The 15,889-nt window shown below is 47.5% G+C and overlaps 1 protein-coding gene across 1 annotated transcript; it reads right to left on the minus strand.

Moving 5' to 3' along the window:
* Nucleotides 1-2,282: 2,282 nt before the first annotated feature.
* On the minus strand, nt 2,283-14,717 carry SMIM20 (small integral membrane protein 20). Its single transcript, XM_029947904.1, has 3 exons — nt 14,510-14,717; nt 3,669-3,725; nt 2,283-2,924 (listed from the first exon to the last, which is right to left on the minus strand). Exons 1-3 carry the CDS (start codon nt 14,616-14,618, stop codon nt 2,887-2,889), a joined length of 204 nt encoding a protein of 67 aa, XP_029803764.1. The 5' UTR covers nt 14,619-14,717; the 3' UTR covers nt 2,283-2,886.
* Nucleotides 14,718-15,889: the final 1,172 nt, after the last annotated feature.

Consider the following 15,889-nt stretch of genomic DNA (forward strand, 5'->3'; position numbering starts at 1 on the left):
CTCAGGTCATGATCTTATGAGTTCAAGCCCTGTATCTGGCTCTGTGTTGAAAGTGTAGAGCCTGCTTGGGCTTCTCTCTCCCCCTTTCTCTCTCCCTCTCTGCCTCTCCCTTGCTCATGCTCTCTCTCTCTCAAAATAAACAGAGACAAAATAAAATAAAGTAAAATGAAATAAGCAGCCTAATACATAAAATGGGAGACTGGGGCAAGATAGCAGAAAAGATTGGGGGATAAAATGGATAAAATGAATGTAATGGCCCAAATAAATTCCACAAGGGCTTACGTACTTTTTAGAAAGCTGGACCACAAATGTGGTTGAGCTTCGCATCAGCCAGCACAAAGAGGGCAGTAAGTTACCCACACTGATATTCACAGGATAAATGTATCAAATGCTGGGCAATGTAGCTGTTTCTGGTTCTGAGATTTAAAAAATGTCAGCCTGAGTATTCCTAAAGACGATATTGTTTGACTTTGAAAATGAAGACTCCAACAACTTTATTTTGGTAATAACAGTAAAAAGTCTGTCGGTTTTCCCCCGCCCCTAATAATCTCCCTTGATGCGGACATGCCAAAGCACAGTTCACTACAAGTAACTGTTAGATACACAATGCTCAGAGGTCTGACTAGAGCCAAGGAAAATGACTAAACTCAAAATAAAGCATCCGGGGTCTCTGAGACCTTTTCAGGAAGTCTGCATGGTCAAAACCATTTTTATCACACAATTAAAGCTTCTCTGCCTTTTTTACTCTCCTCTTGTTAGGAGTGTAGATGGTGGAGTTTTCTGGAGGCCACATGACATGTGATAGAGCAAGAGATTGAATGCAGAGGCAGATATTAGAATCTAGCCGTTAAGAGGAATCTGTTATGCCAGGCATTACAGAAATTCCCTGATTACTTTTTGTTTTGGAAAAACAGATTTTTCACATAAAAATGTCATATAATACTATATAGGTTTGTTATCAATAGTCTTCAATAACTTAATAAATATTTAAAAATTTTTGTCTTAATTTCTAACACAGTATCTACAGATATAACCACCTAAAGAAAAACACTTTGGGGTCCTCAGAAAAGGTGAAGAGTGTTGCAGGGTCCTGAGCACAGATGTTTGGGAACTGCTGGTGTGGAAACAGAGTTCCCCAAAAAGACGCTGTCGGCCACTAGTCCCAGAAGATAATCTGTGAAAAATACTTTGTGATCAAATACATTTGGGAAATCACCAAATTAGAAGCACATGAGCCTCATTTACTTGCACTCTGTGTTTCCTAATGGTATCTGACCCAGATCCCCAATTCCGAAGGCTTTCCTTACCATCCGGAGGCACACTCGGGATGGCATGGATGAACTCCAAGGCCCCCAGCCCGTCCTCAAGAGCAGCCTCTCCTACGGCCCACCTTTTGCTAAGCGTGGGCAGCAGAGGCTGATGCGACACCTCGGGCACCATGTAGACTGATCCTTTTATAAACATGAAGGCAGCTGAGCGGGACAGAGAGCCCCTTCATCTCCGCGAAGAAGTGTACCAAGGGCAGGGTCAAAGCCAGGACAAAGATCCCACTCAAGAGACAAAACGGAGTCTGTTCCATCTGACAAGCAGGCATTCAAGGCCCCAGAGTCCTGAGCTGATGGCACGCGCGCTCGCCTCGGTCATAAAGAAATCTCAACTACGCACCCACAGAATGGCTGCCTCCAAGTCCCACAACTTCCTGGTGCCCCCTCCAAGGAAAACAGTGGCCGACTACACCCTGAACGGGTCAGCTTCTTTTATTGGGTTATTAACCAGAAGTCAATGCGAGGCTAGGGAATGTCTACCAAAAAAATGAGGACTCTGGTTTTGGAACTATCACTCCGATTTCTTTTTGACAGTAATCACCTTGCTGTGTCTGCTGTCAGTTAAGCAAACTCTCAGCTCACAGTAATAAAAGTATGTCATGAGGTAGCTCATCTAAAGAGAACCTACAGTGATGTGCAAGGCACTCTGAGAAAACTCTAAAACTGAAAAAAATGTGTCTCTCTGAAAGCACACGGCCTAGTGAGGGGCCCGGCAGAGCGGCGGAGGAAGAAGCAAGGAGTGTCCTCACTCCGCTCTCTGCAGCAGCCAGGCGTCCCTGGTAGAAGCTGTGAGCAGCAAGTCCTGTCTCAGCAAACGCGCTACTTGCCCTGAGCCTGTTTACCTGGAAACACGCGGAAACACTCAGCCGAACATCTCGTCAAACACAGTCGCTCAGATAGAGCTTCTCAGGACTATTCAGTGAGGTGATAAAGGATTTTCACAAAAACTTACACCACTGTGAATTAAAAGTAGATCATTTTAATGTGCACATTCTCACTTCTGTTAACTCAACGATTTCTACTCTGCCTGCTTTACCAGTGTAGCCCCGTGTTTATTTTCCAACACGCGGCAAGCTTCGATGAGATGGGTTAGCTCGTTGTACCTTGTCCTCAAAGAGTTTTGTCAACTTGACCGTTTTCAAAGAGCCCTATGCGGCTGCTCGGCACGGTGGTTTTTCACCGACATTTCCTATCCGGGAGACGGCAAAGCAGACTGGGACCTTCCCCAGTGTCGCGGCTGCTTGCATTCACATCACAGCGCGGCTGACAAAGCAGCAGAGACTGAATAACAAGTAGAACTCCTCCAAACACAGCTGGGTGAGACAGCTTCATTTTTAGAAAGTAAAGCGAATCATGAAAACCTCCCTAATGGTGTGATTTGCTCCAGGGTTCTTTTGGTACTTAAGAAGGGAAATATTAATCCTCGTGCACAGTGCTCTTACTCTCAGCTTTACAGACTTTTCTTCTCTGGCCATTGTTCTGTCGCGAGGCCATTTATTGTACTTGCTGCAGAACCGAAAGCAAGAAGACGTCTTTCATAATTGAGGTGCTGAGAGCCTTCTCATTTCCTGCCAAATGGATCAGACCACACTTTTAACCCTAGAGAAAGAGACATGAATCAAAACGGGACTCGCTTTTAAACTTCCTCCCACTTCCCACAACCACGAACAAGCGAAATGACATCAGAATCGAGCCGTGTGACTCCCCCACAGTTCGGGACGGTGCGGGTGAGGTGCCAGAGGCCTGGAGAGCAATGGCTGGGAGGCCACGGCCGCCATGACAGATTTCAAAATGGCTCAGAAATGGCCACACACCAGGAAGCTATGCATCTGGGCTAGTTAACAAAGACTAAATAAAAAATAAAACAGGATGTTGCTACAGGTGACAAGAGTTTGGGTTAAGAAACTGGAAAACCTCTCACTCTTACTCAACTTGGATCCTCTGACTGTAAATAACTACTCAGCCACAAAGGGAACTTTTGAGCTTTGGAATAAAGCAGAATCCCGTATCAATTAAAACAGCTCATAAGTAAACAGCCTCTTCCTGTGAGGCTAATGTGTAACTAGGTGCCTGGAAATCAGCCTGCAGAACAGAACACGCTTGGTGTTCAATCGCACACTTGTGATTTCTTGTGACTGCCCACTTATCAAGTGCAAAAGAGGGAACATGCAAACTTGGAAAAGACATTCTGGGGTGAAATATTAAAATGAAGTCGTACAAGGAACAGCACAATCACCACCTCCGTGTACAAACGACCTGGACTGCGGAGCAAACACACAGCGGGCCCCCCCCCCCCCCCCCCCGCAGCAGACATATGGGATTTTGGATTAATTTAGAGTTTACCTGGTGGTTGTACATCTTCTTGAACGATACCAGCTCGATTTATGGCTTGCTCTTTCTCTAAAAAACACAGAAGAAAAACTGCTCTTTAGAAAGGTGGGGGGCGAGGGGGCCTGGGCAGCTCAGTCAGTAAAGTGTCTGACTCTTGACCTGGACACAGGCCATGATCCCACGGTTCATGAGTTTGAGTCCTGAGTCCAGCTCTGTACTGACTGTGAGGACGGCTAGGGATTCTCTGTCTCCCTCTCTCTGCTTCTCCCCTGGTCATACTTGCGCTCTCTCTCTCTCTCTCTCTCTCAAAAATAAATAAACCTAAAAAAAAAAAGACAGAAAGAAAAAGAAAGACAGAAAGATGCGGGGTGGACCATGGGGGTCGAAATCTTTCTATTTGTATGGGCCAATGACGCGCGTGGGACAATTCGGAAACAACATACAGGAGTGCTACTAAATTCGGAGACCCCAGTCCTCACAGCTTTTACGGGGAGGCTCAGTCCTACAGAGCAAAAAGACTGGGTATTTTCAACAAAGGAAAAGAGAGCCATACTTCAAAAGAAAAGCTGCCAACTAACAGCTTTTCTCCGTGATCTCAGCATTTTGGAAAGGCAACAAAACAACAGAAAAAGAACAATTCTGAAAGAGCTAGTGGGTGGGATATTAAGAGGGGAAGGCTGCTGAATCGAAGAAGCAAGTACAATTAAGGAGGGAAAGATGTAGTTTCTATGTCTCAAATACGCTCTGCCGAAGGACTAACCCCAGAGCTAAATATGCTATGTTTTTGATAGGAAATAGAGCAGAAAATTAATCTTTGGGTGGGTGGCTTTGGTTTGGATAATTGAAGCTTCCCTAATTGATTGCAGGTGCTGTGCCAATTAGTAATCGCATTTCAGCTAAGGCAGCTTAGCCCATTTCTTTCGAGATGTCCAGCGAGCAAGGGCCAAGAGAAATTGGGCATTTTATGTCTGTGGGCTTCAAGCGCTCTGACACATCTTTCTAAGTGGTTCAGAATAAACCCAAGGTCTGTGAAAACAAAGACTTATTATTTTAAGTATCTTGACAAACAAATGGTGGCTTTTCAGGGGAAAGACCTGGAGCCAAAGGATGTTTACTACTAAATTATAGTAATTAAATGCTGTAATCAGACCTTTGTTTTAATCAGGCTGACAGTGTTTCTTGAAATCCACATTTAGCTCTTATTTAATATTAGGCTGTTTTCTTTATTCTGGCCTCTGGATTCTCATAAAGTTACAAGAAGCATGAAGGTACGAGAAACAGGGATTTGCCAAATCGAATATCCATTGAACCTGCTTCTCCAGTGATGTGACAGAAAGTCAATCCTAAGTGACCTACCTGATAGTTTTATCAATGCTAAGTTTTGCTTTGGCAAATAAAATACTGGCCAGCAGGGATTATGTGAATCTTGATATCTAATTCTGAGGGAGACAGAGAGAAGAGCTAGCATAATGAAGGCGATGGTACTCTGAAAAGTAGCAGGTAGGTGGCAACCAAGACCTTCTGGACCAAGATATGCCAAAGAGTGGATAATGGAGCCTCTCAAGTGTCAGATTTTCTAAAATAACTACAACACAAACGGTGATCTCATTTCCTAAGACATTCAGTTCCTGTCGGATTGAGCCCTACCATACTGTCAACGTGTAAGGTCTTAAAGTATGGATGGGTCTCAAACGTGCTCTTAGAAAATGCCAACTAGTAAAAGACTGCACTGTCATCTGTGCCAGGAATGAAAATAAGATGCAACTGTCCACACCTAAAAGGTCCATTTGCCAGTATTACGGAAGAGGTGGGTCTTTTAAAACAATGATCAATTGCCAGAAAGCTTTCTCGCCATAGATTTAAGAAAGGCAGACATCCTGGTGTATTGAACACATTCTCCAAGAGGCAGGTACTGAGGAGCTGAAGACACTGGCAGACTGCCAAGCACCAAAGGAAGTTGACTTTCTGTAACAAGGACAGAATGTCTAATTGTGTCCTAATCTCTTACAGTGCAACGGAGAACGTAGTGAAGAGAAAGGAATCCCTGTCTTCACACTTTCCTGCTAATTGCTAATGAGGTTGGAGAGAGGCTAAGGATTTATTTAAAATAGACCATAGTCTCCTTATAATCCTTGTCCTTATGTAACCGCCTCGTTTTTTTTGGCTTGGACAGGCAATTTAAACCGGTTTGCTGAACTAGTTCCTACCAAGTGATAACTGGTATTAGCATCCTATCTACATCCCCTGGTTTTCTTTAATCCATTAATGTTTTACAAATGCTCTAAAGCCAAAGCAGTCTTATATAAATTCATGATAGGACATAAAGACACTTTAAAATTCGTGAATGCAGAATATGCTAAAAGGAAAACAAACTGGTCCCTTGGGATTTGGAAGAACACGTCGTTGAAGCTGACAGTACGTTTCTATTTTGCTATCATGAAGAGAAACAATAAGTGTCCATACACCTCAGGAAAGGGGCAATGCAGAGATCAGGGCTCTAAGTGAGCAAATCAGGATCGGCTAATTACTGACGCTTCAGTAGAGAGCCTGTTTCTATCAGGAGTGAAATGATTAGGAAGCAAGTACGTAATACTGGGCCTGGAGCTTGGCAATGCCAGTTAGAAAAGTCCTCACTCTAGAGTCTCAGCAAGCCCAACTCTGCCCCCTGGTGCTAAGGCAGTGGTTTGATTTGTAGTTTTAATTGAGGATCATTATCTCTAGTCAAAGGGCCAAGCATTATTATGAAAACTGGCAATGCATGTGGACAGGCGGAGGCTGATTATCGTATTGTAGTAACAGAATCCACCTAATAATTTTTAAGCCTTTGAAAGTGCTAAATGTATCTTCATTGTGAATGTCCACACTGTGAAGCAGCTCCACTGTGTGACTTGTTACTGTAACTTTCACACGAAGCAACAAAGGAAGTGTTCCCAAGCACCGTCTAACTGGCTAAGGGTACCCGAGGGGCGGGCCAGCAGCTCGAACCTGAAGCAGGTGCAGAAGAGGACCTGAGAGCCCTTTCCAGCGAGAAAAGGGCCTTAGGACACCCCTTCTCCATCTCCTCTTAGCAACAGACAGTTAAAACTAAAAGCAACTCCGAACCTGAAGTAATTGGACAAATGGCAACATTTGAATATGGACTGTATGTTAGATAATAGCATTGTGTCAATATTAAATTTCCTGGCCTGGATAACTGCATTGAGGTTATGTAAGAGAATGCCCTTGTTCTTAGGAAATACATGCTGAAGTGTTTGGAGATGAAAGCTCACGATGTCCTGAACTTAGTCCCAACGGGTTCAGCAAAACAATAGTAATAATTATACGCAGATGTAATGATGTGTGTGTGTGTGCGCATGCACATATGTATAGATCTGTAATATAAAATATGGGGTGGGGGCGGGAAACAAATGCAGCAAAATGTTAACTGGTAAATCTAGGTGATGAACATACAGGGATTTATCATACTATTCTTAGGTCTTTTCTGTTGGTTGGAACTTTTTTTTTTAATAACTAAAATATACAACTGCAAAACAAGCTTTTAGGAAGTCCTTACACTTCTTATGACTGTGCCATTATGATTATTCCTAAGTATCTTTTAAAATAGCAAATAAAGCATTTTTAAATTACTTTCTCAGGGCTTGCATTCTGCGGCTGTTCCTCGACACCCACTCTGTCCACCGCGGGGCAGTCCAGGCCCGGACGTGCTTGGGTGCCCCACTGACCCAGTGGTGGAGGGGACCAAAGGGCCACAGTGGGGCCGCCTGAGTGGCTCAATCGGTTAAGCATCTGACTTTGGCTCAGGTCATGATCTCATGGCTCGAGTTTGAGCCCCACATTGGGCTCTCTGCTGTAGCACAGAGCCTGCTTCAGATCTGCTGTCTCCCCTCTCTGTCCCTCCCCGACTCATACACGCGCCCTGTCCCACTCTCTCTCTCTCTCAAAAACTAGATAAACTTAAAAAAAATATGGCCACAGTGGCAAGTGTAAACCGGTGGCTGAAGGGGACTAAACGGCCACTGGAGGCACGGACTCTTCCCAATACTACAGACACTTTTATTTCCTCACCAGAGTCTGGTTGAATCCAGGGCACTTTGTGATGCTGGTTAGAAAGTATGACCTTAGTCTGTCTCTACTGCATCTGACTATATGGTGAGAGAAACGGAAAGTATATTCTCATACCTGGCATGTAATGGGGAAAATGCCCTTCCAAGGTAAGAATTATTTCTGGATCAAGGGATTACTTACAACCCTGTTCCGACTCTACACAGCATACTTGCAGTCAGGGCAGAAAGTGCAGCAATAAGCGGTGCAGCTTACTGCTCATAAGCACTCTTCACGGTCTTACAGGCACACGAAGCACGGCGGCATTAAGCCACAGCCACGGTCAGAGACTTAGAGTCTCGTGTCCACCCAGCAACGGATGTGCTGAGGGACCCTGGACAAGTCATCTGAATGAGGGGCTATGATCTGATGCTTCTGCACACCGAATTGAAGTTAAAAACGTACAGGATCACAGAAAACAGTCCTATTCCGTCTTATCTCACATGTTACTTTTAAAAGGTCATGTTCAGGATCATGTCTAGATCAGGCTCTGGGCTACAGCAGCTGCACTCTCCCCCAAACGAGGGCTCTTCCAATAAACCACGCTGTGCCAGCAGCTGAAAGGGAAGAAGCAGCATCTGGGATTCCTTCCAGAAGTACAACAGAACTGGCCCCACGCTACTGCTTTGAGATCACTGACTGCCAAGGCCAAGGCCGACTCCCCAGTGCTCATTTCTTGCCGGAGTGTCGCATGTAGGGCTGACCTTGTGATCCGTGTAACACTTAGTAAAGTCTGGCTGAGTTAGTGAGAGAGCTGCAGGTCACGCTGAACGTCAACGTGAAAGCCAACAAGGCGGTCTCGTTAACAGCGGCCTGCCTGCTTTGAAAGCATGGAAGGTCTCCTCGACTTTATGTAAGCAGCCTTCCTTTTTTCTCCTGCTGCCTTGAGGCTTGCTCCAGTAGGTGGCGAGGTCTCTGCCCACCGCGGCTGGCCAGCACTGGTCAGGTTGACCCAGCTAAAGGGCTGCACAGACCTGATACTCGGGCCTGACAAGGCGTGGCCACTGGCCCTACTTCTCAAGGACTGGATGTCTGGCCTACCTCGCCCCGCCCTTCTCCTCCATCTGCCTAGAGTCCTGGGGATACAAATGTACGAAGGGTGATCAGAAGAGGAAGACCCACCAAGATAGGCTAAGAAGGAGTGGTGGAAAGGCAGGTGCGGAAGAGCACAGGAAGACAAATGGCAGAGGGGGTGGTCACAGCAGCTCAGGGAAGACAGTGTTTCAAAAAGACAGGATCTGGGCCTCTCATGGATGACCCGACTCGCTGTACTACAAAGCAGACAGAAGTCATCACCCTGAAGTGCCCACAACTTCCCAAATCAAACCTGTATTCAGCAGCATCCATACCTTCCCTCCCTCCTGAGGCGACACGAGGGGTGTCCTGCCTTCGGTCCAAGGCTCTTCTCCATCTGGTCTCAAGATCCCCCACCACCTGTCACTCTGGACTGTCTTCATCTCGCTTTGATCAGAGACCTCTCGGCTGTCCCATCTCTCCCTAAAAGAAAACTCCCCCCAGACCCCCTGACCTGCTGCAAATACAGCATTCTCCTCTCCACGGGAACATCTTTAAATAGTCAATTTAATACACTATGCACTTGTGTGTCCACTGCAGCCTGCTCTCTGACCACCACCAGACCACTGAGAGCAAAGCCTAATGGGAGAACCTACGACCTTCACCTTCTTTTTCATAAATCTAATGAAGATTTTCACTTTTTCTCTGTCTCCAGGAAGCCTGCTGGCCAGCCACCCCCCTTCTCATACGAGTTGTCTTCTTGGGACTTGGGACAGCAGCCTCTGCTGGTTTCAGTCCTCTTGCTCTGACTGCCCCTTCCCAGTCTCCTTTGAAGGCTCTTTCTTCTGCCCACTTGCTCTGCAGATACTGTGCTCACCAGTGTGCGGTGTGCTGTCCTGGGCCAGCTGGTCCCTTCCAGGCCCTCGGTGCTGCTGGGGAGCCCTGCCCTGCAATGACCCTGCCCCGGGCCAGTGCCGATCCCCTGCCCCGTGCGGCCCCAGCTCAGGCCCGGTGCCTCAGTCCCAATTAGCACATGCCGCTGCCTGGGGGGAGTCTCTCAGAGTACATCCACACACCTAAAGCTCAATACATCCAGAACTGAGCTAGCTCATTCTCTCCCCAAACCAAGTCCTTCTTAGGTTTCTTGGTTAGCAACTGGCACCACCATCCCCTCGGCTGATGGAACCTGGAGATTAGGTGTCATTCTGCTTCGTCTGTGCCCTCACCCTGTAGAGTTTACTGCTTCAACACAGCCCCCAAATTCAGTACCTGTCTCCACTGCCACACCACTAGCCTGGTTCAGGCTACAGTCACCTCCCCCTACTGTCCTGTGACCCCGTGAGGTGTACTTTTCCTGCAAAAGGCCTTCTTGTTTCCAGCCTTGACCTTGAGCGGAGGTGAAATCTGATCACCTCACCCTCCCGATTAAAATACTTCCATGAGCCTCTGCTGGCTAGATGCGGGGGACAGCAGAGGGCTGTGGAAGTATTTTAATCAAGCAAGCATGATGATCGAATTCAAGAAACAAATGGATGGTGACAGACTTTTCAACAGCCACAGGGAAAACTGGAGTTCTGGACATTTTCTGACCAACAAGAATGAATCTTTCCAGTTCCAAATGCTCATGAAAGAAATATTATCAGATGTACTTCAGAAGGAAGAAAACTGACATGGAAAAGAGTGAGATGTAGGGCTCAGTGAGTAAAGAATGTGGGCAAAGATAAACAATCTGTGACTGGACAAAACTCTGACAGTACTAAGTGCCTGGGGAACAATAACACAAGACAGGCCGGCCGTGTGGGACAGGGAGCCGCATTCTAAGGTCTTTTTGTATATTTCACAGGAGAATAAAGACATTGACCAACTTTGGAGCGCCTGGGTGGCTCAGTCAGTTAAGCGACCAACTTCGGCTCAGGTTGTGATCTCACGGTTCATGGGTTAGAGCCCCGCATCAGGCTCTGTGCCAACAGCTAGCTCAGAGCCTGGAGCCTGTCTTTGGATTCTGTATCTCCCTCTCTCTCTGCCCCTCCCCTGCTCATGCTGTCTCTCTCTCTCTCTCTCTCAAAAATACATTTTAAAAAACATTAAAAAAAAAGATATTGACCAACTTTAAAGTTTAATCACGAAAGAATGTAAAATTTTCAAAAGAATAGGAGAAAAATAAAGAAAACTCAAGGGCAGAAAAGGAGAAAATAAAGTAGTCATGGAAAAGAATAGAAGAGGAGAAAAATAAAACTTGAGGACAGAAAAGGAGAAAATAAACAAGTTACAGAAAAAGAAGAATAAATAGAAAACACAGCATAAATAGAGCAAACAAAAATAAATACATCAGTAAACATAAATGAAGATGAGCTCAGTTTAGGCTGGTTATGAGATTTAAAGACAAACAGGCTGCATATAACCGGATACACACACACACACACACACACACACACAGGAAAATACTAACCAAAACAATGCTGGTAAGTATAATATTGATCAAAGAGAGCTGCCCAGAAATAGTAGGGATACAAGAGGACCCTTTGCGTGGTGATAATTGGAAAAACATCTCCAGAATATTCCATATTGTGTGCACCTAATAAAATGGCCTCAAGATACCTAAGTCACAGAATTAAGAAGCTTGATCTGGGATCGACACACACGGAACTCCATAAACGACCACGAGATGATATCCTCATGTAAAGCACACAGGGAACATTGACAAAAACTGACCTTATTAAGCCACAAAGCAAACCGTGACTAATATCAAAGTATCAAAAGCATACAGTCTTTGTTCTTTAACCACAAATGCAAATAAATTAGAAATCAGCAACAAGAGCGACGGGAAAGACCACTGCGGCTGTGGGTAGAGAACAAGGAGCGGCTGCGGCCTGGCGGGAGCAGGGAGACCTACTCAGGGCCAAGGAGAGGGTGAGGGAAGTGGGCTGGATGAAGGTGGGAACACAGAGGTGGAGAAGGGCTCTGCCCGTTTTCTTCTGTGTACACCCGGCCCCCGACGCAGTGCCAGGTACACGGTCATTGCTAAAATCCATGTTGTCAGCCATGCCAATGGAACTAACCAAATGCTAGTTCAAGGTGCTGAAATGAATTGCAGCTCCATCCTCACAAGAGATGGGCCAGGTTCCCACGGCCGGGTCACCAACGCTTCACCTTCCTGGACTCCAGTTTACTGCCGGGTCAGCCCGCCCTGCTTCAGTCTCCTTGTGTCACATCCTTGCCCTGTGGCTCCTGAGTTTTTAAACGTTTTTATGGGACACCTACGAAAAAAACTATACTAGGTGTTTCCACACCTGTCATCTCCTCCAAAACATCCCCAAATTAAAAATTCAGTCCTGTAAACTCCAGAGCTCCAGATGAAGAAACAGGCTGGGCTCTGGGAGGTTAGGTAACTTACCCTAGACCCTCACCTGCCTTCCTTCTGCTACGCACCCCCCGAGGGACGGTATGGTGCTGTGGTGACTCAGTGCACTGGTTCAAATCCCAGATCCCACTGTGGGTTCTTGTGCAAGTCACCTAACTGTCGCATACCTCATACCATTCACATATAAAATGGGAGTCACTGGGGCTCCCGGGTCGCTCAGTCGGTTGAGCGTACAATGTCTGCTCAGCTCATGATCTCACGGGTCTGCGAGTTAGAGTTCGAGCCCCACGTCAGGCTCTGTGCTGACAGCTCAGAGCCTGGAGCCTGCTTCTGATTCAGTGTCTCCCTCTCTCTGCTTTTCTCTCTCTCTCAAAAACTAAATAAACATTAATAATATACATATGTTTTTTAATAGGAGTGAAGATCACACAACAGCTACAACAAATGGAAACCAGATGAGTTAATACGTATGAAGTACTTGGAGGAGAGGAGACAGATAATAAATTTTCAGTAGATACGAGCTGCTTCGAACCATTTAGTTTCAGGACTCAACTATGACCCTTAGGTAAGTGTTGGCCAAATAAACAAAAATTGAACCAGAAACGTGGGCAGGTGTAGACTGCTTTCCAGTTAAAATGCAGATACTGTAGCCACACTCTCTAAATGTTCACCTAAAGGCCTGATTTTCAGTCTTGAGCACCTGTTCTACGATATCCCTAGAAGGCTGTTGTTGGGACACGTGACACAAATCACACCTTTGGAATCTGATCCAGACCAGCATTTCTCAACCTCAGCGCCGGACATGTTTTGGGCCGGGCAATTCCTTGTCACAGGGCCCTGTCCTATGCACTGAAGAAAGTTTTGCAGCATCCCTGGCCTCCATCCGCTAGATGCCGGTGGCTCACTCACACCACCCCACTCCACCCCCAGCCGTGACAAGCAAAAATGTCTCCAGAAAGAACCAAATGTCCCCTGAGGGACAAAATCATCCCCAGCGGAGAGCTACTGCTTTAGTCTTCCTAACTGAAACTTCCCCAGTGGGATCCAAAGCAGAGCCCCTTGTCCCAAGCCTGTGCTAGATGCCCTAACTGAACTGCGTGAGGCAGGCTGGGCTTCACACAGTCCTGGGCTTACCCCTACTGGGGGGCGGGGGCTGGACACAGGCTAAAAGGCAGAACCCACAGGGGCCATTTCAATCCTGGCTGATGAAAAGAAGCTACAAGGAAATGCGAGTGTGTACCTAAATCGCTCTGCCTCCAGAAACCAAATGTTGTAGCATTTGTAATGGGCAGAGCGTTTACACAGAGCTTTTGCCTTCAAATCGCCAAGCTTTCAGCCTCCGCTAATATTCTCAAGGGGCAGGGCTGGCCTTCTTCCATCTTCAAGATGATTCAGGTTTCCTGGAGAACAAAATGAGCCTCTAATGCCTAATATTTTCTCTCTGACAGATGGTTTCAGATGTATCAAAGTGCTAATCCTTGCTGAGGTATAGGTCTCAAGGAAGGAGAGTTTGGCTTTTAGAATGACAGAACTTGAATGATTAAGGAGGAAAATTACTCCCAGGATATTCACCATTGTCATGTGAGCAACCCGCATAAAATGAAGGAAGACAGCAAAATCTGAAAAACGATTTGAGGAAAAGAAGAGAGGAAAAATTCAAACACCCAGGTTAAGAGTTTAGGTTTGAAACATTTCCGCTCAAAGGCATCTCCCGGAGTGGAGATGAAGGGCAATAAAAACAACTTCAAGCTCAGGATGGTTAGGGTTCCCTCTCCTTCCTCCAATGTCACCATTCCCAGTTTCCGTGTTTGGGAGAAGCCTGGGGGACAGAGGCCAGGACTGCAATAGCTGCCTCGGAATATATTAGCTGTGTGACCTTGGGCCTGTTATACAACCTCTCTGAGCCTCAGTTTTCCCGCCTGTAAAACGGGCCTTAATACCAACCTCAAAGTGAGGCTGCGGACATTAAAACATCCAATGCATGCGTAATGTGGCACACAACGTTCAGCGAATGTTACCCGTGCGCATGAACGAGTATTTAGCGCCAACCTACTATGTGGAGGCTGCCTTCGTTACCACTTTGGAATTTCAGTGGAGGCTAAATGGGTTTGTTCTAGATATTAAAAATAGGCGTTTAAAAATGAGGATGCCGAGAGTATGAGAGATTGAGTTCCTTGTCCACGGTCACAAAGCCGCACACAGGATTCGAACCCGGGCCTGCCTCACTCCCGAGCAAAGTTCTTTCCGTCGCTCCCCCGAACAGGTGCGAGGTGCGAGGTGCGAGGTGCGCGGCGCGGGCGGGGGGGGGCGGGGGGGGTTGTGAAGAAGGGGGTTGTTACGGAGACCAGGCCGCCGCGCGGGGTCACAGGTCACTCACGGTACTCCTCCAGCCGTATTAAGGGCCGGAAGTAGATAGGGTAAAAGGCGGCGCCGATGAGGGAGATGAAGCCGCCGAAGATGAGCGCGGTGCGCAGGTTCCGGGACATGGCGCCGGGCGGAGGACCGCCGACCCGCTGAGAGCCCCGCACGCTGGGTGTCCCGGCTCGCGGCACCCAGGCCGTGACCCGGCTCGGAAAAGGCGGAGCGGCGTTCACTTCCGGGCCAGGATGAAGGGCGGGGCGAAGTAGGGCAGGGGTGTGGCTAGGGGCGGGACCCGGGGAGTGGGTGGAGCCGGGAGGGGCGGGGGCTCGGAGTTGCGCTCAGTGTCGGGGGCGCTTACTCCAAGGAGTGAGTGGCGTCCTCGCTCGGCTGGGCCCTGTGGGCCTTGTTCTGGCCCCTGCTCTGCCTGCAGCCCGGTTTCCCCTCTGCCGCTCTACCCACCATTCTCCTGACTTCCTTTTTCACCCCCTCCTTTACCAGTCACGCTTTCTCATTCTCCCCACTCCTTAATTTGATTTTAGTGACTTTCTACCTCGAGCTGCGTGCTCTCTGTGGCTCCCTGATTTAATCATTTACCAGTCGGCCCATTTTGCAGGTGAGGGAACCCTGGCTCAGCTGGGCGGCTTTGGACAAGTCAGTTGACCTCCTTGAGGGCGTTTTGAACCGATGAGACACACAGGGGCAATTTACTTGCCCCAGGATGGCCTGCAGGGGGCTTCTAAACCAGACCCACAGGGGCTTCTGGACCAAGACAAGGAGGGAGGAGTGTTGTTTCAATGACCAAGGTTTTCTGACCCTGTTTCTCCACCCGCCCCCCCTTCTCTCTCAACGTTCCCTTGGCTGAATGTCAGGGTTATGAATGAGGATGGGGAGTAAATAGAATCAGTGCAAGGCACAGAGCCAGCGAGCGACCAGTCCTGTTGATGGGACCAGGGGGCTCTGCCTTACTGCTTGCAGTGGGGGCCCTGAAGGATAGACATTCCCCTCCCCTTCCTATGGTTGCCATCCTCCATCCTTCTGGGTGGGCTGTGGGGGCATATGAGCTACCCACGGGTACCACACAGCTGAGATGAAGGTTCCTCGGGCCTTCTCTCAATCCTTCCTAAATAAGGATGCTACCAGCAGCTGGGGGCTGAGGAGCAAGAGGACATTCATCCCGACCCCAGCAGTATTATTTAGTCCAGAAAAGATCTACCATCTTTCAGAAACGGGGTGGAGAGCACGGGTTTCCTCCCTGTCTGTAGTTTTGTAGTTGAATCAAGCTACTGTCTACCTCTGTGGTTCCGGAAGCATATAAATCAGGTGTTCAATCTGTCAGGCAGATTTATGGACTATCTGCCATGCCCCGAACACCAGGCAAAGTGCTGCGAGGGACACA

This window comes from Suricata suricatta, chromosome 1, assembly GCF_006229205.1.
Source record: "Suricata suricatta isolate VVHF042 chromosome 1, meerkat_22Aug2017_6uvM2_HiC, whole genome shotgun sequence".
Taxonomy (NCBI): domain Eukaryota; kingdom Metazoa; phylum Chordata; class Mammalia; order Carnivora; family Herpestidae; genus Suricata; species Suricata suricatta.

Coding starts and splice junctions, on each gene's coding strand:
- SMIM20 (XM_029947904.1), bottom strand. CDS start 14,618: ATGTCCCGGAACCTGCGCACCGCGCTCATCTTCGGCGGCTTCATCTCC. Junction 3,726..14,509: donor AATACGGCTGGAGGAGTACC/GTGAGTGACCTG, acceptor TGTGTTTTTTAG/AGAAAGAGCAAGCCATAAAT. Junction 2,925..3,668: donor AGAAGATGTACAACCACCAG/GTAAACTCTAAA, acceptor CTCTTTCTCTAG/GGTTAAAAGTGTGGTCTGAT.